Consider the following 23,662-nt stretch of genomic DNA (forward strand, 5'->3'; position numbering starts at 1 on the left):
GGGTTCTAGAAAAATGTCGGGGTGGGAAAACCATAGAATTCTCCACCACACAGGGCTTGTTGCTTGAGCAACATTTGAGCAGGGCAGTGGTATTATCTGACTTGAAAACAACAAATTGTCTGGCCTCTAAGTTGAGAAGCCGTCCAGAGGAGAAGAGATGAAACTACTGTCACAACCCAGAGGAGAGAGGAGGGAAGGAGGCCAGACTTGAGTGGTGGTGAACGTAGATGAACTCTAGCTACCTGTGCTCTCTACACATCACCACACTGGAATTTTAGCAACCATTACTCTTGATCAAAGACACACGATATTTCAAATCAAAACCCACAATTTAATGACATTCAACCAGAGTCTCAGATAGATAACATACCTTTTCTCATTGAGAACTGAAATATAGTTCAAGCAAAATAATAATAATAATAATAATAATAATAATAATAATAATAATAATTACTGCTTAGGGGAAAATGAAGTTTCTTATTTAATTCCTTGACAAGTGTTTATGGAAGCCCTAATGAACTGAGGACACCACAGCAAGGCCCTCCTTCTCAGAACTTACAACTTTGCCACCAAGGGTCAGAAGAGGTCACAGGAACCTGCAAGGAAGAGAGATCTCAGGCTTTGGCATCATCTGGGCCTAAGTTTAAGATTCAGCTCTGCCACTATTCATAAGACTTCAGAGAAGTTAGTTGTCCTCCCATAACCTTGATTTCTTCATCTGTAAAAATGTAGACAAAAGTGCAACTCAGTAGGACTCTTGTGGGATTCGCAGTAATAGGTGTGAGGTGTGTAAGAGTGTAAGTGCCTAGTGCCAGGGAGGAATTTGGAAAAGCATCTACCACTCATGTTAGATTGTGAGGACTCAACTGGACATCTCTTTATCTGCATCGAAAGATGCGTGTGAAGCTTTCCATTAGAATAATGAGGCAGCCAACTCGGGAACTTATTTTTCTCAGACTAATCTATTAAATTTGACTAATTGGCTGATGACACCTCCAGAACAAAGTTTTTAAGTTTTTGGAACTAAGCATCACTCCCTTCTTTCCTTCTTTCCTTTCTTCCATTCTCAAGCCAGGAAGTAGAGCTGAGCGAGTAGGCATTCACATGAGGGAGGTAAGGGTGAGGTGGCAAACACCCAGCACAGAGCTTAGGCAAAGTGAGGAGGGTGTCTCCACCTTGGGCTGAAGGAAACTGAGCAGACATGACAACTAAATGCACGGTGTGATCCTAGAAAAATATGATACATATTATTAGAAAATTGGCAAAACTTGGATGTGGTCTGTGGTTTAGATAGCAGGAATGTCATCAGAACTAATCTCCTGATCTTGATGGTTGCATTGTGGTTATGAGGGAGAATGTCATTGTTTGTACAAAATATATACTAAAGTATTCAAAGCTCATGGAGGTGATTATGCCTGCAACTCACTCTTAATAGGTTCAGAAAAAGAGAAAAAAGAAAATTCTTTGGACCATTCTTGTAGCTTTCTAGTGTTTAAAATTATTACAAAATAAAACTATTTTTAGCATTGAAAAAATAAGTTTAGAATTGTAGTATTATGCTCATCTGGCTTTAAATGTAGGACAAACTCAATTCTCAATGTTCTTAGTGTTCTGTGTTAATATGCATGACGATATACTTTAACTTGTTAGCTATTATTATATTCAGTACCATCTTTTCACATTTATGCTGACCCATAATTTATCTTATCAAAACAACAAATATTAGTTATATTTCTAAGGAGGGAATAGTGGGCTCTGGCATCAGCTGACTGGGTCAAACCCTGCTGCCACCACTTGCTAGCTATAGCATCTTAGGCAAATTACCTAATAATACCTCTTTGTCTCACTTTCCTTATCCATGAAATGTGGATAATAATAATAATACCAAACCCACTGGGTTGCTATGAGAATTAAATGTCATGGCCTATGCAAAGCATTTAGACACTGAGCAGAACATAGCCAATATTCAATAAATATAAGCTGGTGTTAACCAGTATTATCCTGCTACTCCTATAGCTCTATTAAATAAAACATAAGTATAATTGATGAAAGTGCCTACTTTTTTAGACCATTCCTCCCTCTTATAAGGTAATTTTTCATGTGTGTACGTTCTAGAGAATTTGGAAATGTATTAGATGGCAAAATGTAAAAATTAAAGACTGAATTCTTTATAAATAAAAGAGGATTGACCAAAAAAAAAAAAAGTTGAGCCTTCCTCACTTGAGAAAAATAAATATACCATTTGTATTAGTCAGCTGTTGTCACAATAATGCTGTGTAACAAATAATCTCCAAATACAGTACCTTACAATGAAAATATTTATTCTTGTGCTCCCAGATTTGTGAGATGATTGTCATTCAGCTGATGTACACTGGGTTCAGCTGAGCAGTTCTGTTTCAAGCTATGACTTGCCTGGGCTTAGCTCCAGATGTACCTTGGGTTCAAGTCTGCTCCACATATCTTGCATTCTCTTTAGGCCAGTAGCTATAGGACCATCTTCTCATCATAGCAAATGTCAGGAGTATAGGCACCAAGTCCAATTCTGTTACAAAGTTAAGCCTTTTGCTCATATTATATTCACTAATATTTCATTAGCCAAATCAGGCAACTTGGTCAAATCCAACATCCGTGGGTTGAGACATATTCTCTGCCCACAGTGAGAGAAATACTAACTGTATAATCCATGACAGGGGACTGAAGAACTGGAACCAACAATCTAATCTGTTATCTATTATCTAATCTATTATCTAACCTGTATTTCAATTGCTTATGCTCTGTCTGTGTCTGGAAATGTTGACAACTCTATAAAAAAAAGAGTATATTAATCCATAAGCAAGCAGTGCACATCAGGTTGTTTCCTCAGGTAGCAGGAATGGATATGCTGATTTACTTCCCCTTTCTCTTCCCATCCCCAAGCACCATTCACAAACTCCAGAATTGGGATGGCAATCTGTGGCCATGATAGTGTGAGTTTGCCCTTGTAAATCTCATACAGAAATAAACATGGGTTACATTCTTGTCATCCAATAAATAATGCATTCCTTCTACCTTGATGAATTCAGTTTGCAGCAGGAGTCTCTTATTTTTATTTCTGTAAAATTCTTGAAATATCCTTACATATAGTACATGTTCAATAAATATGGGTTGGAAGAGTGAAGAGCAAGATACTAATAACGGAGAAACAAAAATTATGCAACAACTAGAATTCTCACAGGTTGCTGAGCATTTTGGCCTGAGAAAATAAAGTGTTATGTGACTCCCACTGTGAATGCAATGGCACTTTATTATCTGAAATAAATATGTGATCTTAAAGGCATACCAACTATGAGGATTTAGCTTCTGCGTGACATTTTTTAAGCTAACAAAATAGCCTGTCTCTTCCCTATATTTCTTCACATTTATTGTAAGCCTTTTAAATCCCTTCTAAAAACCGTAAGTTTATATTCACCACTTTACTTAACTTTTTACTGTTTATGGGCTTCCTGTGAAGATAGCTAGACAGACAAGGCTGATGAAAAGAAAAGCTTGTCCTTATGAAATACTTACCGGTAACTGTGTAATGGGATTTTTTTTTCCCCTACCAGTGGAAGACCACTGTTTCAGTAAGAACCCACTCATCTGAGGCATTTTAATGGATGGAAAGCTATGCGCCAGCCAAAATGTCCTTCTGAAAGAGTGAAATGAATGTTAATCCAATTGCCAGAGAATGCTTGCCTTGAAAGCAAGACTTCTACACTGGCTCCCCCTGCTGGATTCTAGGATGCGCTGTCTAGAGATTGATGAAAGCAATGTACCTAAACCTTGTCATCTGAGGGCATATTATTCAAATGGCAAATCTGGCATTCTTCGAGAAGGCACTTACTCAGTAATACACAGGCCAGCTGTTTCTGGAGTTTGCTTCCTAAGGGCAGAAAGACTGCAACTGGATCCTGCAGTCAAGGGTCAAAGTAGGAAACGAAAGCATACCACTTGGGTGGCTGTGCTAGGGAGTGGGCCGGCATGCATATGCATATGGGTAAAGACCCAGGAGCAGATATGTTAGGAAAACAAGACTGGTTTTTATTGTTGTAAAGCTGGACTTGGGGAATCTGACTGGAAACTTTCTTCTCATGCATTTCGACCTGCAAGAACCAATGCCTCACCTTCCTTTGACTTAATTGTTTCTCTTTCCTTCTTATCTTCCTCTCTCCACAAGAAAGCTTTTTACTCTATAGGAGATGTGTTAACCAGACTAATTTTAAAGGCAGCCTGTCACTGCAGACTTCAAGCCTATTGTGAAATCTCTGTTAAAAAGACTGTCTGCTGGGGGTGGGAGTCAGGGGGAGACAGAAAAGCTGACATTTTCTCCTGCTTGATTCTGACTCCATTTGGTGGGAAGAAGGAGGAAGAAAATACTGACCTATGTTTTTGACACATGCTGTAGCACAACTTAGCCTTGTTAAGCGAGCCAGAGCAGCAAGGATGGCTCCCTAGAGCAAAAGCCAATGCCTGTCGCCTACTTGGAGGATTAGAACAGAGCAAGTGGCAGACATTATGGGGTACTATGAATGTGCCACTTAGAACACAGGATGTAGGTAGCTACAGAGCTACCCTGACCCAGATCCTCTGTTAAAAGCTATACTCTATCCTCCAAGACAAATAGCACAGGCGTTGTTGGGCGGAGGGAATCATACACGCACTTACATATCCATTGGTAATATTCCTTCCCTACACCAGAAACCTTTCTTTCTTTCTTTCTTTCTTTCTTTCTTTCTTTCTTTCTTTCTTTCTTTCTTCTTTCTTTTCTTCTTTCTTTCTTTCTTTCTTTCTGTCATACTATTATAAACTTTTTCTTTCATTCAAGTCAATTTCAAATGTTTTCCCATCTGCAACTCTCTTCAGTCGATTATTTTTCAGAGCTTCTTAGTGAGATGTTTCCCCATTACTTCCAAGGCTCTTGTTGTGCCTCTACTATTTGAGTTCTCCTCTGTGGAGGATTCCCCAGCCTCTTGCCTCTAGATTAAGAGCTGGTAGTACTGAATAGCGGGTCAAGTAATCTGAGCCTGGTTTCAGGTCAGGAACTGAAAAGGGCTGTGCTGGGTGATTCTTCCGCTCCTTGAGGCACTGGCTGAGGTCACCATTTGGCTGCATGCAGCAGGCAGCTGGGCAGGGTTGGAAGGTGCAGAAGGACTCACCCATATGCCTGGCCCCTCAGTACTTTGCCATATGGCACCCTGCCCTTTACATGTGCCTCTTTCTTGGTAGGCTAGCCTGAGCATCTCTAACATGGTGACTGGCCTCCCAGAGGGAGAAAGTAGAGCTGCTCGTCCTCTGAGGCCTTGGCTTAGAGGGGCCAGAACATCACTTACATGTTTCATTGATCTAAACAAGTCATGGAACCAGTGTGGATCCATGAAAGGAGAGAGATTCCATTTCTTGAGAGATATAGGATCTGTGGCCATCTTTAACCCATAGTAATATATTCCAGTCACTCCACTTCTCTGTTTTCTGCACTTTAACTACATGTTTATATTTTGCTCCTGTGTCTTTATATAAATATTTCTTTTTAAAAATTTTCCAAATAAGAAGAGATTTAGAAACTCTCCCAGCAGTGAGGTAGAAAATTCTGCCTTTATTTGCCTTTGAAAATTTTATTTTTTTACTCATAAATTCACTCATAAATTCATATGACACATTTTAAGCCAAAAGAAAATGTTCACTAGTTTCTAGTATCTAGCCATCATTGCACCTGCCTAGTGATTTATTTTTCAAGGAGTTATTTACTATGGTGTAAACTTGATTGACATAATCTGTTCAAGACAAAATATTCCATTGGATAGATGTGTTAGACTGTCGTGTGTAACTTAGGTACAAATAGATATTTTTAGCAATGTCTATCAAACAGGAAAAGATGCCATAGAAACTCAATCAACCAAATTTCCTTACATGGTGCATATTGCTTGAGTCAAGGCAGAAAAGCAGATTTGAATTAAGATCAGTACTGCATTTTGGGAAATGCTGTGCAGGGAGAGAAATGTTGTAAGAGTGCTGAGTGAATTTTGTTTACTGTGGTTCAACATTTCATCAAGCAAATCAGGTGAGAAGGGACAAGTATAAATGTACCTATTTATGTGGGTAATTTTTCTGTTTCGCACCTCTGATTCATCTCTCTGCCTTGCTTTGGGAGTCATGCTACATTGGTTACAATTAATTTCAGTGCTGCATATTAGCCGTAAAGAGATATTTCATAAATTGACTTGATGTATTTTTCCCCCTCTGTGGTTTTCTTGAAAGATGAGAATGGTCCAGAGGAAAAACAAAGTACAGAAGAAACAGAAGGGCAGAGTCAAGAAACAGGTGGGCTCAGATTTCTTTTGAGGAGTCTCCTAGGCCTCATCCACAGAGGTGAACAATAACTTTACTCAAATGTTTTCTAGAAATGCATATACCTTTTCACCAGTTTACTTCAGTATTCATTTAGGTCTCCTTCAAGAAGCCATCAATTCCACTGACTACAGGTGACAGTGCTTCCATTCAGAAGGGTACATTCTCATTCCTCATTCATCAACTCCATTTTTTTCTGCCTAACAACACTTTGCTTCGAAATGCTCTAAGAGCGACCAGCAGAGGTTAGAAGGGCCAGCTCAGAACTTGGCTGCATTAGGACAGGTCAAAATTAGCAGATTTTGTTTGGGAGAAAAAAATGAAATGAAAAAATGTTAAAAGGAAATAAATAAGAGGCTTTCCCTCCATGAGGAGTAGAATGTTCTCCACTGTTTTGCATTACACTTTGAAGAGCTGTGTTTCTGGTTGTCATTTTACATGTTGTAGCAGATGGAACCTGGTAACCCCACAACCCAAGCTAAAGTGAGATCCAAAGACTTATTGACATCTCCTCTGTGCCCTAAGAACAGATGTGTCTATTGGATGTTTATAGATTCTCTGCTGTAGATTCTAAGTTGAACATCTTTAAGTAAAGTAGCACTTAAGGCTCTAAAGAGATTGTCACCACCTTTAACATCTCATTTCTTCTTAGCCATTTTTGTACTCAGGCACATTCTTCTTTAAAAGACTGATAGGCCTAGTTATGCCTTTATCAACACCACCACCAAAATCAAAATATCTTTCCTTTAGTCTCCAAGTCCTAATGAGCCCCATGGAGGGGCATTTTTTTAAACAGTGGGCTCCATCCTATGTGTACCAGGCACGTCCTAGGCCATATAATGAACTTTGGAAATCAACCAGGTAGTGTGATAAGTTTTTCACTGAAAACTTCCTACATTAACCTTGGAACTTTTGCTAGAGAACTGGAATCTTTTATTATTAACCTGGAAGATGGAATTGAAGAAGGCCAATCAGAGAAAGCACTGAAGCAAAGCAGCAAGGACCTTGTGTAGCTGCCACCGGGTCAGCTGGCTCCCTTGGCCGAAACATAGTCCTTGAAATGAAATGAATTTCTGATACAGCGAACTGTTGTTATCCAACATCCCCCACCCCAGCTCCTGACACACACATCATTATGCTCCATGGATATGAGTCTAATGTGAGAAGCTGTCATTGTTTTCACTGTTTGTGGCTGACAAGTATTAGTCAACTAACTGCTGACAGCTGAGGCCATTCTCTGAATAGTGAGATTTCACAGGTTTTATTCACTCACTGTTCTGTCCCCAGCTATCTTTATCACCATAGATTTTTCCCACACTTGTTCACATACACATACACACACACACACACACACATACATGTACACATTTGCCCATGTTTTATTAATTCATCCTTTTTAAGCTAGTAAGTTGAGAACAAGCAGTTTCTTTTTGGATTTGGGATTGCCTGTCAGCAGAGAGTGGTTGAGTATAATGTAAGTTTTCTTCTCCACCTCTTGGATCAATAGCATTATCATCACAATATGTTTACCTGTCAATGTAAAGAATAATCCTAAATGTACCCCGAAGGGGCTTCTCTTGCTCTTCCAAGTGAACCCACTGGCTGGGACAAGTCATGGCAGGATCCATCTCTGATCTTGGCTATTGTCAATATACATGATTGTGTCTGCTATGGCTCATTTCATAGCCTCCCTAATCAAATGCACAAAAATCAACGATGAGGTCCCGGCCATTAAAGTCCTTTTGACCTACTGTTGTTCTTCCAAAATATAAATACCTCCTTTACATTTAATATGATTTCCAACTTCAATTTTGATTATGTAACTGCAGGCCTCTTCTACATCGTGAAAAACACACAATCTCAAACCAGCACAGTTTTGACTGCTGTCATGATCAAATCAAATCAAAGTTGTAGACAATATTCCTCAAATAGTCCTTTAAAAAATGCATATCAAGAGTCTACTGTGACTCAGGCACTGTTTTGGGCACTGGGATATAGTAGCAAACCAAAAAGACAACATCCTTGCCTCCTTGAACCTTATATTCTGATGGAGTTGGCTGTGGAGGGAGGTAAAATTCAGAAATAAACAATAAACCAAAAAATACAAAGTGGTGATAAATGCCTTGTGGAGAAATGAGGTAGGTAGAAGGCATACTGGGAAGGCAACTTTCCATTGTCTGGATTTGGGAAGGACTCCCTGAAGAAGGGATATTAAATAAAATCACAATGAGGAGATGGTGGAAGAGCATTCTTAGATGGAGAGACAAGATGATGCAGATGCCTCAAGACCAATTTTAGTATACTGGAGAAAGAAAGTGTGGCTGGAGCATGGTGCATTTGGGGGAACATGGTGTACGATTTGGTTAAAAAAATCATAGGACCAGATAATGTCTGATTCCATAAGATTTTATTTTATTAGAACTACAAAGAGAAGCCAGTGGAAGTGTTGAAGTTTTAATGAGCTCACTTTGCCTGTGAGTAAAAGTGGTTACAAGAACCAGAGTGAAACCGGTTAGACTATAGCAGGAAAAAATGATGGCAGTTTCTGGAAATGGAGACAAAATGAACTGATCTGTTATGTTCCAGACAAAAAGATAACAGGGTGTGCTGATGGATTTGGATGTGGAATATGGGGAAAAGAAGAATCTAGGATACTTCCTAGATTTTTAGCATGAGTACTTTGTAGATGATGGTGCCATTTGCTAATATATAGAAGACTAGTCACTAGGCACAGTTTTTATTGAGGAAGTTAATAGTTCAGTTTTTTTCCATGGTAAATTTGAGAGGACTCTGTCATATGGAATGTCAAGAAGCTAGCTAGTTAGATATATGATTCTGGAGAGATGTAGACTAAGATACAGGTTTGAGATTCCCTGGCATATAAATGAGATTTAAAATCATAGTTCTGAAAAAAACAAATATTTACAAAATAAAATAAATAAAACCATGGGTCTGGGTAAGATTCACTAGAAATAACATGAAAGTAAAGAAAACAATGGGCTTGAGACACCAAGACATCTAGATATATGACAACAGGATAGAAAAAAGAAAGTGTTTCAGAAAGAACCAGAGTTAAGAACTCCATGAAATTCTACCAAGAAATCAAGTAAGATGAGAAAAGAGAAATGACCATTGGATTTGGCAAAGGGCAGTCATTGGCATCTTTCCTCAGAGAATTCTCAGCCAGTGGAGTGGGTTATTGAGACCATGAAGTGAGGAAGTATAGAACAATAACATAGACAGCTCTTTTAGGGAGTTTTACTGTGAAAGGAAGGACAAATGGGAAGATGTAATAGCAAGGGAAGGTTCATAGTCTTGTTTTTTTTTTTTGTTTTTTTTTTGTTGTTGTTGTTGTTGTTGTTGTTGTTATAGGAGATTGTTACCTGCCAAAAGAAAGTGATTTATCCTCTCCAATTATTCCCCTACTAAAAATTTTATTCTTTCAATAAAGGCATGACCTGCTAGTAATAGTCGTATACATTAAGAATGAAGGAGATACTAGAAAATATGCAAGTTGTCTTTAAATTTTAATTGTCACAGGTGTGTGAGTTCTCTTGAGTCCCATAACCCTGTTACTAAACAAAGAACGTATACTCCTTTTTGATTCTTTCTTAAATTGTTAAGCATTAACCATTCTGATTTTTATAATCTTTCATATATTAAATTTACTATTTTAATGTTAGTAAGTTAATTATCTATTATCTTGGAAGCCAGATATGAGTGGGGTCACTGTAGTGCTTATGATATTGAAAGGAAAGATAAACTTTAATGAAGTTCATTGCCACTGTGTTGGGGAAAGGACTTCCAAGTTTCTTAGTCCCCACTCTGTGCTTGGGTGACATGAAATCTCCAGTTGGCTTTTGCTGCTTTCCTACAACTGATCCCCATCTCCTGGCCTCTGCACTGACAGCCATCAGATATGCTCCCTGCAGTTTGACAGGCTGGCATAACAGAGCAGAAGTGCTATGCTAAGAAAAACCAAACCTTAAAACACACACATGAAAGCACTTTGTAGAAACTTGCAAGGAAATACTTTCACAAGCTTTCACTAAAAGAAATGTACCATTTTTCTAGAAATGGGGAAAAGCAAAATGCCAAAGCATAATAGGAGGACCAATGAATAGTATTCTTCACCAAAAAATAGTTGTAGTCATTGGACTCTGTGTTCCCTGAAGATACTTGTCCATTAATTATAAAACAGAGTCACAAACCCTAGCCCCTTCAAAGACCATTCAGTGTCTTATAGCATTAAACAGGCTCATGCTTCCTTGCAGTAGTGAGGGACTTGCCACAGTCAGAGAAGCTCCATCTCGACAGTATTAAATCTGAGCCAATGTTTCTCTTTCTGCTGTATAGATGGAGTCAATGCTGCAACTGGGCCCAGCCCTGCTTCGGAAGAGGCTGTTGAAGTCTGTAAAGATGAAGGTATGAGACCACTTATTATATCTAAAAATCCCAAACTCATAGAAGACCACTTAGATTTTGTTTACATGGGAAAATGAAGCAGTGAGCAAATCTACCTAATTCTCTTAAGCACCTCTGTTTCCAACATAATCAAATATCACACCCACTCTGTTTTATTCCATATCTGCCCTTTTCAGAATAAATATATATTTGAATATATTTGTTCCTCTGAAAAGTAACTATTAAATAAGAAAATGATCAAAAATTTTTTGTTTAAAAAAGATGCTTATTTGAAACACCAGAATTAGGCAGTTCTACTGTTTACAGCTACTCATTAGGAGTAAGTTCAAAAGAGTGGCATTTGAGAACCACCTACCAGCAAGTTCCATTATCCAGACATAATAAGAAAGAAAAAAATGTTGAAAGGAATCTATAGAAATAAATCTTTCAGGAAGGAAAATCATCCCTTATTCTATGAACAGTTACCATGAGAAGAAAATGGTGCAGACCCAGGTATCTCCAGAAGAAGAAAAAAGCAAAGGAAAATAATATTTAGGGTCTAGAAAAAAAATTGAGGGAGAAATACTGGCGGCTCATGTGCAGATAGAGTCAAGAAACTTATCTGAAGGAAAAATAGTCCCTTCTTTTCTTTGACCCTAACTGTCTCCACACAAAAAGATAGTATTATTTTATATCTGTTGTTAGAGGCTATTAAAAACCCTTCTATAAACAAGATTGTTGTGTTTGTATGAATGGGCATCTAGTAAACCCTGGAATCTACTTGGAACTTTTATATAAATATGTTGAATGCATTTTTTTTTCAGTTTGGAGTAATATAAAAATAGATGTATACTTGATATTGATACTTGCTATTCCTTGAATCAGTATTTAGAAAATCAAAGTCATTTTACAATTTTTTAAAAGATTTTATTTATTTATTTGAGAGAGAGAGAAAGGAGAGAGAGAGAGAGAGCACAGAGGGAGAGTGAAAGGGAAAAGAATAATCCCAGCTGAGCAGGGAGCCCTACATGGGACTTGATCCCAGGACCTTGAGATCATGATCTGAGCCAAAGGCAGATGCTTAACAGACTGAGCCACTCAGGTGCCTTGTTTTACAATTTTAATACTCAGCTATTTGCAAAATGCATTTCATTTCATATTATCTGGTAAATGGGTTTTCCTAAATGAGATGTCCTGTGTAATGAGAATAGTTGCCAACATTGTGAACTCTGGGGCTAGATGGTTAAAGCTTAAATCCTGTCTCTGCCACTCAAAATTGATATAACCTTTGACAAGTAACTCAAGGAATTAACAAGTAATGACAAGTAATTAACCTATTTGTGCTTTAGTCTTTTCCTCTGTAGAATGAAGACAATAATAATATCTACCTCAAAAAATACCATAGACTTGTCAATTGCGCAAACTTTTCACCTGGCACATGTACAGATTGGGCTTCCCAAAGATAGATTCTGTGATGGAGATTAGGAAACAAACATTTATCAGGGAGAGCTCTTAGAATCAACACCTGTGAAAGAGAAAGAGTCAAAGCAGAACTGGGTAGAAAGGCATTACCAACAGAAGCCATAGCTAGTCTGAAGATAGCGTGACCCTTCTGAGATGTATCATCAGAATGGAAGAGTCAGGTCAGTAAAACCTTCCACTGATAAGTCACCTGATACTAGCTGCCTGGGGAAGAGAGCATGGCCCTCCGTGAGGCAGAGGTCTTCCACTGCGGTAATCCTGGAAGCCTGAGGTTAATGAGGGCTGCTTGCACCTGGGAAAATAAATTCCTCATTCTTAAAGGGGGATCTTGGTTGCCCAACAAGTATATATCACACTATAACTTTCAGTGGTCCTTTTTTGATCATTGCCACTTTTTAAATGAATTCCTTAGCACTTCCCTTCATATTACTCAAATATGTGTTCTTACATGCCTGGTTTTAAAGCCATTTGGTATATCTAAAAATGTAATAATGTAGATATCCACATAGGTTCTGATGAGAAACCACAGGTCAGCTTAGAGAGAGAAATAAACCTGACTCCGTCACTCTCATCACTCCATCCACTCCATCACAGTGGAAAGACAGAAAGTGGTGCTCATCTTATGCAAATAACTTTGGACATTCCAGTCATTTGGCTTGTGATAAAAAAAAAATTTTAATGTCATGAAATTGAATGGTGGAGTTTAGGAAACAAGAGATAATCTAAGTACTTCAAACTGCGATATTTCCTGTTGAGCTGTTTGGTTTGGAGATATTACACCTTTGTAGAAACACAGTCTGTGATGTTTCTTGATGCTTTTAGGATCTCACACCATTAATTGCTCATGCCAGGATCAATTTCTCAGAATACTTTTAGGATTTTCTTTACATTAAACTTAATGGTGATGACTCAAGTTCTGTCACATATCACAAATGCAATTCCCTAGTAAGATTAAATGTGAAGTTTTAAGGATTTTACTGAAATAAATTGTTAATATCCATTAACCTCTTGATCTTGGACAAGGAAAAGTATTTTGAAACCCACATTAACATGTGATCCAGTTTCAATTAAAAATGGGACATATAAGATAAGATTTTTGCTTTTCCCTTCTGAAATAGCATAGACATGAGACCACTGTTATTGATTGATTACCCATCTGTACAAAGCTTAGGCCAAGTGTCTGCCATCTTGACTGATATATACACAGCTTAGAACAAAAAAAGAAATGAATTTGCCATTGAAAGCCTCCAATACTGAGGTCAAGTTGAGATTAAAAGACAGTCACATGTGTTGTGGATTCATTTCAAACATTCACCATTATTAGCGTTCATGCAGAAATATATCTCCTCCTCGGTGACACCTGTACTATTTATGAGCTCTGCAGTTATAAGATCACTTATAAAAATGCTTATTACACTCTCCAGTTTAAGTGGCAGAATGTTTTTGCTGTCCAAAGGTCCTGAAGGAGCCTTTGCTTTCTTGCTTTTGCTTCCAGACTTTGATCTTGCCCCAGCATCTTCTTGGATTTTGGAATCCCTGATATTATGGGCTGAACTTTCTCTCCCTCTCTCTCTCAATCTCTCTCTCTCTCTCTCGTCCAAAATAATTCCGAAAGATTTTGAGATTCATCAGTTATTTCTCAGTTTGCTTGTTGATTGGCTGGATTTACATTAATAACTTTGGTTCTCCCAGGAAACTGGAGTCTTCTAAACTTCCAGGACTGAAAATGAGCAAACAAAAAAATTAGCTGGCTATGTCACTTGGTTTGGGATATTAAAAAAATTTTTTAGGGATCCCTGGGTGGCGCAGCAGTTTGGCGCCTGCCTTTGGCCCAGGGCGTGATCCTGGAGACTCGGGATCGAATCCCACGTCGGGCTCCCGGTGCATGGAACCTGCTTCTCCCTCTGCCTGTGTCTCTGCCTCTCTCTCTCTGTGTGTGTGACTATCATAAATAAACAAAAAAAAATTTTTTTTAAAGATTTTATTTACTCATTCATGAGAGACACGGCGGGGCGGGGTGGGGCAGAGACACAGGCAGAGGGAGAAGCAGGCTCCATGCAGGGAGCCTGACATGGGACTGGATCCCAAGTCTCCAGGATCACATCCTGGGCTGAAGGTGCCGCTAAACTGCTGAGCCATCTGGGCTATCCTGGATATTAGATTTTTTAAAAAATTAAAATAGGTATGTGAGAGTTGAAGAATTTCAAGAGAAAGTGTCTTCTGGAGTGTCTTCTGTACCAGTGATTTTGTTCAAATGTTCTAGACATATTTCCCACTGGGTACCGAGAATGAATGCTTATTGCCCATTTACCCCACATAACTGCTAACAATGCAAGCTGCTAACAGAAGGAGGTACAACTGATTGGCTGTGGGATCAAGAGCTAGACTGTGCACTGCAGACTGAAGGCACCTGTTCCCAATGACTCATTACAGACCTCCAGTGGGCAGCAATTGAGTTGGGAGGCTGAGATGTGAGGAGGAGGAATGTTGATGAATAATTCATCCACAGGGTGGGTTCATGCCAAAGATGCCACAGCTAGGACTGAATTGAAAGGTAATGCTGGCCTGAGAAAATATCTGTAGGTTCATAGGAGTTCTGAAGTTATTTTAAAAATAAGGCATGCACTTATCTATTGAGGGATTTCCTTCTCTGCTGGTAAAAACACTATTTATTTAATGGTGGTTTGTACTTTAAATCCTTAAAAACAAACCTAAGAGTACAAGTGTTAAGGCTTGTAAAACAACAAATGAAGAGGCATTCAGATGAAGGGGAGTATAAACACAGGAGTAAAATTTATGCCAGGAATATCAAGTTCTCTGGTTGAAACTGCTGCAAAGTTTGTATTATTATTATTATTATTATTATTACTATTATTATTATTATCACTATTATTCAAGATATAGTCATTCTCCTTAATTCAAGAACTCTCTGTTCTAGTTGTCTCAACATTCTTAATAGCTCATCCTTACAGCCAAGGCCAAAGCACTTTACTGGAGGGAAAAAAAGTGCTGTTTCAACACATCCCAATTCTCCTGTCTTATTATTTAATCAGCACCTAATTTGAATTTGAAGGTCAACAAGACCAAATCATATGCTCATTAATATTAAAAGAAAAATCAATTAATACTCAGGTGCATGCACACCCGAGATTGTATTCCTTTGGAGCTCTGCAAGTCACATCTTTGCTATTTTGGTGTTTATGAAGTGCAATGTCACCTGGCAAAGGATTTCCTAACCTTTAATCTAGTTGCAGACCCCCTACAGGTCACAATTTCTGTAGAATAAGAGCAAAGCCAGAGCAGGAGTCAGCCCCACCTGGCGAACAAAAGAGAAAGGACGAAACTATGTATGAGGAAGCAGGTTCAGGTATGTGCAGAAGATAAGCATACATGCTCCCAACCATTGGTCCCTGTAGCCTGGCCAAGTGGTATTGGCTCCAGATGGCTCCGGCCATGTTTCTTTTCCTTGCCTATATTGTTGCAGATAATGAAAACATTGGACGACCCATGAAATTCCTCTCAGGCTTCTGCAGTCTAATTTTTTTTTTCAGCCTTTTTTCTAATCTTGGTGTCTACCATCCCCCTATTAAGTATAAGTAGTCCTCCCACTACTCACCAAAGTGGGACAAAGTCGTCCCCTGTCCTGGACCTGCATTGGGAGAATGTCTGGATACACTGTAACACTAGAGTTATCACTCCTGAATTTTAAGAGTTTGAAGTGTGGAATCAAAGTCACTGCCCTCTGGCAGCTCAGTGAAGGGGAAAGAACTAAGATGTATGGAGTGTCTCTGGTACTCAATGTTTTACATTTATGTACAATATATTCTTCATTTCACAAAAGAGTAACCTAAGACTCATAAGCAAGAGAGAAAGGTGTATGTGTGTAGGGGGTGGGGAGAAGAGAACAACTTTATTTATGACTGTTTACTCCCAGCTGATAGTTAAATGATATTTACATTACGGAATCCCACCAAAAGATAGTATTTTGTTCGATTTTTAATATAATATTTATTTTTCTGTTATAAGAATAATACATATTTATTGTAAAATATTTTAAAATGCAGGGAAATATAGAAGGGAAAAGCCTATGATCATTTTCCCTTCAAGGATTAAATTATTTTAAAAAAAGTCTTCATTCTGATTTTTTAGTGAACCATGAATATTTTCCCGTGTCTTTAAATATTCCTCAAAGGCATAATTTTTATTGGATGCATAATATTTCATCATATGGTTGTCTGACAATTTACATAGCCAGTGTTCTAATGTTAGATTATTTTGTTATTTACCGTTTTCTATTATAAATAATAAGGAAATGCAGTGCATACATTTTAAATAAATCTCTGTGTATATCTATGATCAGTTCCTCAGGATAAATTCCTGATTGTTTTGATTTACTAGGGAAAAGGTTAAGATATTTTTATTGCTTACATTTATTTTCTTATTTTAACAGTAATGTATGTTTATTATATGAAAAAAACAACCAAAAGAAGAAACAAAAAATATCATACATAATCTCAATCCCAGGAATAAACATATATAATATGCTTGGTATATAAACTTCTAGTCTCTCTCTAGATTGCTGCAGATAGATAGATGGATAGCTAGGTAGATGATAAATAAGATAGATAGATAGATAGATAGATAGATAGATAGATAGATAGATAGATGATAGATTCTTTTAGGGCATTATTTATTTCAGAGAGAGAAAGGGAAAGGGAGAGAGAACAAGTACAAGTAGGGAGAGAGAAAGAGAGAAAGGGAGAGAGAGAATCCCAAATTGACTCTGCTGAGCCCAATGCGGGGCTTGATCTCATGACTCTGAGATCATGACCTGAGCTGAAACCAAGAGCCAGATGCTCAATCAACTGAGCCCCTCAGGTGCCTGAAACTGTCTTTTAAACATAACATAGACTGTGAAATTATTTCCATGTCTTTTGACAGTCTAACAACATCACTTAATTGTACATTCCAATAAATGTTTGTACGTTACTTACCCTTCTCCATTTGAGTCATTTCTTTGTTTTCAGTTTTAAATTCTGTAATGGCCAGGAATATTCTTTAATTTTGTAAATGTTCATGATCATTTCTGTTAAAAAAAAAATATATATATATGGAAATGCATACAAATCTCTATCTTTTCTATAATGAATAGAGTTTATGGATTCTTTTTTGATTCTTTAAATAATATATATTCATTATAAAAAATTCAAATAATAAAAGACAGTATAAGGAATAGAATTTTTAAAACATGAGCAATCACAGCACCCTGAGATTACTAACATTCACATTTTGAGGACCATCCATCTTTTCATGTATAACTTGTTGGATATAAGCACCCATACAAAATTTTACAAAATTTGATCATATAATGCGTGATTTTAATGCAATTTCCCCCCTTTTTATTGTTTGCTTTTTGCTTACTTCCCACCTTCCAATTGGAAATTTCAGTGAGGAAAATATACTAATTAAGTATATTTAAGTATATTCTCTTATCCCAACTTCTGGAGTCCAGATTCCAGCTCTACCATGACCTGTGTGACTTTGGGCAAGTTCTTTATTCTCTGTACCTCAGTTTAATATCGAACATTAAAATGAAGCAATCCATTTATACATGTCAAGGAATGCCTGATACACAGTAGGAAGCTCGGAATTTTCATACATTGTTAAATATACATGTTTTTTAATACATATTATATCACATTCTATGCACTTTTCTGAGTCTTATTTTGTTGCAAGCAGCAAAGCTTTGTGGAAATCCCTCCAAGTCATTTTATGTAGACCTAATTCATTCATTTTAAAGCTCCTGTGATATTTCATAGCGTGGAAGTACTATAGTATATTCAGCCATTCTTCTGTGATGAGCAAGCACTTTCTTCCCACTTTATTGCCATACAAACAATGCTCTACCCATATATCCTTATAAACAGTGTTTTTATTTGTATGGGAAAGATTCCAAGAGTGTGAGTTCTGCTTTGAGGAGTTATGTGTTTTTAATAGATACTGCCAAATTGCTTTCCCAAAAGGCTGTAACAATTGGTATTTCCACCGGCAATTGTGATTTTTGCTCTTTTCTAATATTTGCCAGTTCAATGGGTGTAAAGTAATATCTCATTACTTTTAAAAGGTCAGTATTATTATTCCAGTTCTGTGGGTAACTGAGGCTCCAAGTTGAGTAACTGGTCTAGTTACCCAAAAGGTAGAACCAGAATTTGGAAACCAAGTCAACCTAAACCCAAAGCCCATGCTTTTTTCATCACACCATGCTGCTTCCCACATCATGCATTTGGAGCATGAGATACTCCTTGCCAGGGTTGGTTGGGGGTGGGGAGTTGGATGCAGGTAAGTCCAGAGTAGTCAGGGGACCCAAACTAGGTGAGTAGAGCAGCAGGATTGCAGCAACAGTGTGGGGAGTATGGAGCCAACCTACCTAGTCCACATTGCAGTTTTGACCCTAATCTGATCCTATGATGAGATGTGTGCACAGAAACACCCTATATACCCATATACCAGATATAAAGTCCAAACTCCTTTGTATAATATTCATAATCTTTTCATATAGTCTGCTTCTACACCTTCATGTACCTTGCTCTGTAACCCAGCTCATATAGGTGATATTTCCCAAAACCCATTGGTGTACATTTGCCTTTGTCCTCTCACATCTGTTTTCTTTAAGATTTAGATTCATTTCCAATATCTTACCCTTACACGAATCCTTTATTCTGTCATTCCTTTTTCCCCCTTCCTTCTCTCCCTCCTTTACTTCTTTGCATCAACCATCATTTGAGCAAATATTTTCATGACAGGTATTATACTAAATAATGCAGGGGAGGGACATGCACCTTTTCACCTTTCTTGGTTTCTCTCCTCTTCATTGCTTTTCATTCCATGCAATGCTAAACTGTCTCTTTTAGTTTCTTGTCAATTTGTAAAACTTCAAAAATTACCATTGCCTTGTATCATCAATATTAGCTGTATACAGGACTTATCTAACTTACTAGAATGTAAATAACCAAGTCTCATTCATTTGCATGTTCTGTACCAAGCCCCACATGGTGACTTGTGCACAGTAGGTCCTCAATATTGGATATACAGTCTGTAGTAGAAAATGAGCCACTTATAATTGTCCTAATATCATGGCCATTTGGCCAAAATATTTATTACTATTATTAATATTCCTAATACAGGGAATTCCCTTTCAGAATTCTCCTATTTCAGAACTGAATTTTCCCCAAAATGTCATACTGGAGAAACACAAAGGCAAATTCAAGCCAGACTTCCCTATTTGTTTGCTTTCATTTGGATATTCCTCCTGCATCAGAGAACAAAATAAATTTCTTCTAAATGGCAAATATATATAGATTATTTGCTGTGATTGAAGCTCATTATTTATGTTTAATTTATGATGAAACTTTTCCAATAAGCTTTTCAAATGTTTTGATTAAATATGTTTTACATTAGTGAAAGTAGATAAAATCATTTATCTTCTTTTTAGTATTAAAAGTATATTTATCTCCACAGTGTAAAATACTCTCAAGTGGCCATTGAAAGTCAAGTAGCAGTTGCTATATGAAAATATACATTTATATAAATATGTATTTATATAAAATACACATTATATATATATATATTACTTTTCCTTACAAATCAAATGTGACTATAATTATATATTTGTAACAGTCAATTTAGTTATGCAATCTCTTGGGACACATTTCTAAAGATCTGATCAGTGATCCTTGGAAACAAAATCATCAGATTAGGATATAGGGATTACTTGAGTGGAGTTGCAACCACCTTGCCCAACACACAATTTTAGACCCAGACTTAAATCCAAATAGGTCTAAGTTAGTATGAGCATCCCTGTGGTCTATTTTCTGATTCACAGCCTTATTTTGAGTTCTTTTGTGCAAGTCATGCAGCTTTTATGAGCCTCAATTTATTTTGGATTCACAACACCACCACTCTGTGACTTTAGGTAACTTCTTTGGATTGTCCTCAGTTCCTCCTCTGTAAAATGATGATTAATAGTGGTGTGATGTCATAAGGTCCAAATATCAACATTGGAAGAAGTTAATTCCAGCCCTCATGAATGACTTGGAGGGGGTCAAGACTTCAGTGGAGGAAGTAATTGCGATGTGGTAGAAATAGCAGGAGAACTAAAATTACAAGTGGAGCTGGAAGATGGGGCTGAATTGCTGCCATCTCATGAGAAAACTTGAATGCATGGGGAGTCACTTCTTGTGGATAAGCAAAGAAAGTGGTTTCTTGAGATGCAATCTACTCCTGGTGAAGATGACATGAAGACTGCTGAAATGACAACAATGGATTTAGAAGATCACATAAACTTAGATGATAAAGCAGTGGCAGGGTTCAGAAGATTGACTCCAATTGTGAAAGAAGCTCTACTTTGGGCAAAATGCAATGTGTGACAGAGAAATAGTTTGCGGAAGGAAGAGTCAATCCAGATGGCAAATTTCACTGTTGTGTTAGTTTAAAAATTGCCACAGCCACCCCAACCTTCATCAACTACCAGCCTGGTTAATCAGCAGCCATCAACTTGGAGGCAAGATTACAACTTGATGAAAATTCAGATGATGATTAGCTTTTTTTTTTTAGCAATAAAGTATTTTTTAATTAAGGTACATACATTGTTTTTTTAGGCATAATGCTATTGTACACTTAATAAACTACAGTGTAACGTAAACATGACTTTTATATGCACTGGGAAACCAAAAACTTCATTTGACTTGCTTTATTGCAATATTCACTTTATTGCAGTGCTCTGGAACTAAACCCCACAATATCTCCAAAGTAGATGGAACTCATAGATACAAAGAACAGAAGGGTGGTTGCCAGAGGTGGGGGATGGTGAGTGGGAAAAATGAATGAATTATTTTTGTTTTTATTTTTTTTTAGTTTGAATAAATGGAATATATTTGTATTTATGAAAGATAAATACTTAGGTCACATTAAAGTACGCCTCAAAGTACATCAGAGAAAGTAACAAAACTTAAAAAGGAAGAAGAAAGCAAACAAAGCACAGCTCCCTTCTGTTATTCAATGATAACATATTTTCAATGACAGAAACTATTTTTTAGCTCTAGTATTATTGGGAGAAATATTTTCCAGTGGTCATTAGGTGGTCTGGTGTACAACTTGATGAGAATTTTGTGCCTATTTATACCCTAGTATAATACAATAGATACAATAAAAATTCAGAGTTTAGGTCTAAACATGGACTACTTCTGGGTTCATTTTATGTCATTACCCTTTTCCCATGGGAGCTTCAGAAAGAAAAATGACATAGCTAAGAAAAAAAAAAGTTTTGGAGTGATTTCTTTATAAAGCAACTATACATTATTATTTGAGTTAAAAACTAAATACTGTACTTTAAAGGAGTTTGAAAGGATTTCCAGAGTTAATTCTGAAGATATGTATTTTGGCTACTACATAAGATATGACCTCACTGAAAAACAAAGATCCTGACAGTGATTCATGTAGAACAGCACACGATCGTATTCTAAGTGAGCAAAGACACCAGAGAAAGTTTATGGTAAAGAATTGACTCCACATTCATCAGTGACATTGTGATATTGATATCAGATATTCCCATGTTTAAAATTGTATAGCATATGTCAGGATGTTAGTAAGTGTTCTTTATATAAAGAATGCCACAGTCAAAAATTTTTCAAATCTACAAGGTTAGACAAAGTTGAGTGGTTTCTACAGATTTTTCAGAGCCTTCAACATGCTCATATACACTGAGAAGCTCAAAGTAACTGACCAAATCCCATCAGAAAATGTTCTGCTTCTTACTCTTTTTATATGTAGAATATTTTTAAATCCAAAAAACAATTGGGAAACAATTCCCCATCCTATTCAAAGGAGTTTAACATAAAACATTCAAACATTCAATAAATCATGATCACTAAAATAATACAAAAAAAGCAATGATAAGATTGCTTTTTAAAAAATGAGGTCTGAATTTCTTAAATTTGTGATACTGCAGTGTTATTGAGGAAACATTCTCCCAAGTTTCAGAAAAGGATGTAGCCTATCATAGTTTTTGACAATAGATATTTTCACAAGCAGAAATATGTTGTCCTGCCTCGTTCCTAATGATACTTGTTGTCATCTATTCTTTCCACCACTGTTGCCGGGGGGTATATCTATTGCAAGAGACAGAGAGCTCAAAAAGAAAGACAGAGAATGTCTCAGAACAGCTGCATTTCTTAACAAAAAGGAAGGAATAATTGGCTAGCTAGTGGTGGAGACTGGAAGGCATTTTAATCAAGTACAAAGACAAGGTTTACTAACAAGCGTTGTTGGCATTTACCGAAAAGTTCGTCTTCCTATTTCATTTAGAAATTTGCCCTGATGTTTTGCACTAGATGTGTCACATTAAAGTGGAAAGACAGGCAGAAGCTATAGTAACACTCACATACACATGTGCACACACAAAACAACTCATGTGCACACGTACACACACGTGTGCACACATTGTGTTTTGAGACTCAAATAAATCTGGGCAAGGCAACACTTCTCCCAGCTTGCTCTATGATTTAGGATGTTTCTGGGCTACTGGCAGACTCATCTAAGTTTTTCAAAAGGCATGTTTCAATAGCCATTAAATTCCTTCAGTTCACCAACTATCCATAAGTACTGTCTACCCCAACCACAGTGTGAAACAGAATCAATTCTAAGTATTCCCTCAATAACTCTACCTTAACTATGTAACAACACACATTTCTGTTAACCTCTTCCTCAGAGTAGACCCGTAAGGAGCTGAGACCACTCTAGCATCCGGCACTGGATTTCTCTGAATCCCTCTTCACTTTCAGGAAAAGAAGCAACTCTATTTTCTCATTCTGCAGTTTCCTGCTTCCTGTTTTCTGCTGTCTGGGGCTTCCTTCCCACTAGAAGTCCTGGTGTAGACTAGTCTAGAGAACTTGGATCTGTAAGAACTTATCTACTGCCTAAAACCTATGTTTACTAGGATTAGCCAGAAGAGCCTTCTTCTTGACAGCCTTCTTTGTCCATGGTCTGAGCCCTTTCCCATTTTCTCCCTGGCACTTCTGCCAAGGTTCAGCTAAGAGAATATATCTGATCCTGCTCCCACTTTATTCTGTGAGACATCGATTCTTCCCTCTTTAATGCTTTTGTCCTCCTCCTACCTAATGGGTCTCCTCTTTGAACCATGCTTCCAACCCCACAATCTCTCTTTTTCATCAAGTGTAAGGAAACCAGGAATTTGCTTGTAGTCCATAAGGTGGCCCTATGCCCTGTTTCTTTAAGTACAATTCTAACTGCAAAGATTTTATCTTCTTATCAGACCACATAATATGATTTCTGGAAGGAAAATAATAAAAGAAAAAATCTTCTTCCTAAGCATAAGCTATGACCCCATGGGAAACTA

At 37.4% G+C, this 23,662-nt stretch overlaps 1 protein-coding gene across 1 annotated transcript in view; it reads left to right on the forward strand.

Annotated features, from left to right (window-relative positions):
- The window catches only part of MACROD2 (mono-ADP ribosylhydrolase 2), a 1,896,077-nt gene that overhangs the window by 1,772,973 nt on the left and 99,442 nt on the right, over nt 1-23,662 (forward strand). Inside the window, exons 12-13 of the mRNA XM_055345329.1 lie at nt 6,274-6,336; nt 10,720-10,788. Of these exons, the coding sequence (XP_055201304.1) occupies nt 6,274-6,336; nt 10,720-10,788 (132 nt within the window). The remainder of the gene's footprint in view (nt 1-6,273; nt 6,337-10,719; nt 10,789-23,662) is intronic.

The sequence above is a fragment of the Nyctereutes procyonoides genome, unplaced genomic scaffold (assembly GCF_905146905.1).
Source record: "Nyctereutes procyonoides isolate TBG_1078 unplaced genomic scaffold, NYPRO_anot_genome, whole genome shotgun sequence".
Taxonomy (NCBI): Eukaryota; Metazoa; Chordata; class Mammalia; order Carnivora; family Canidae; genus Nyctereutes; species Nyctereutes procyonoides.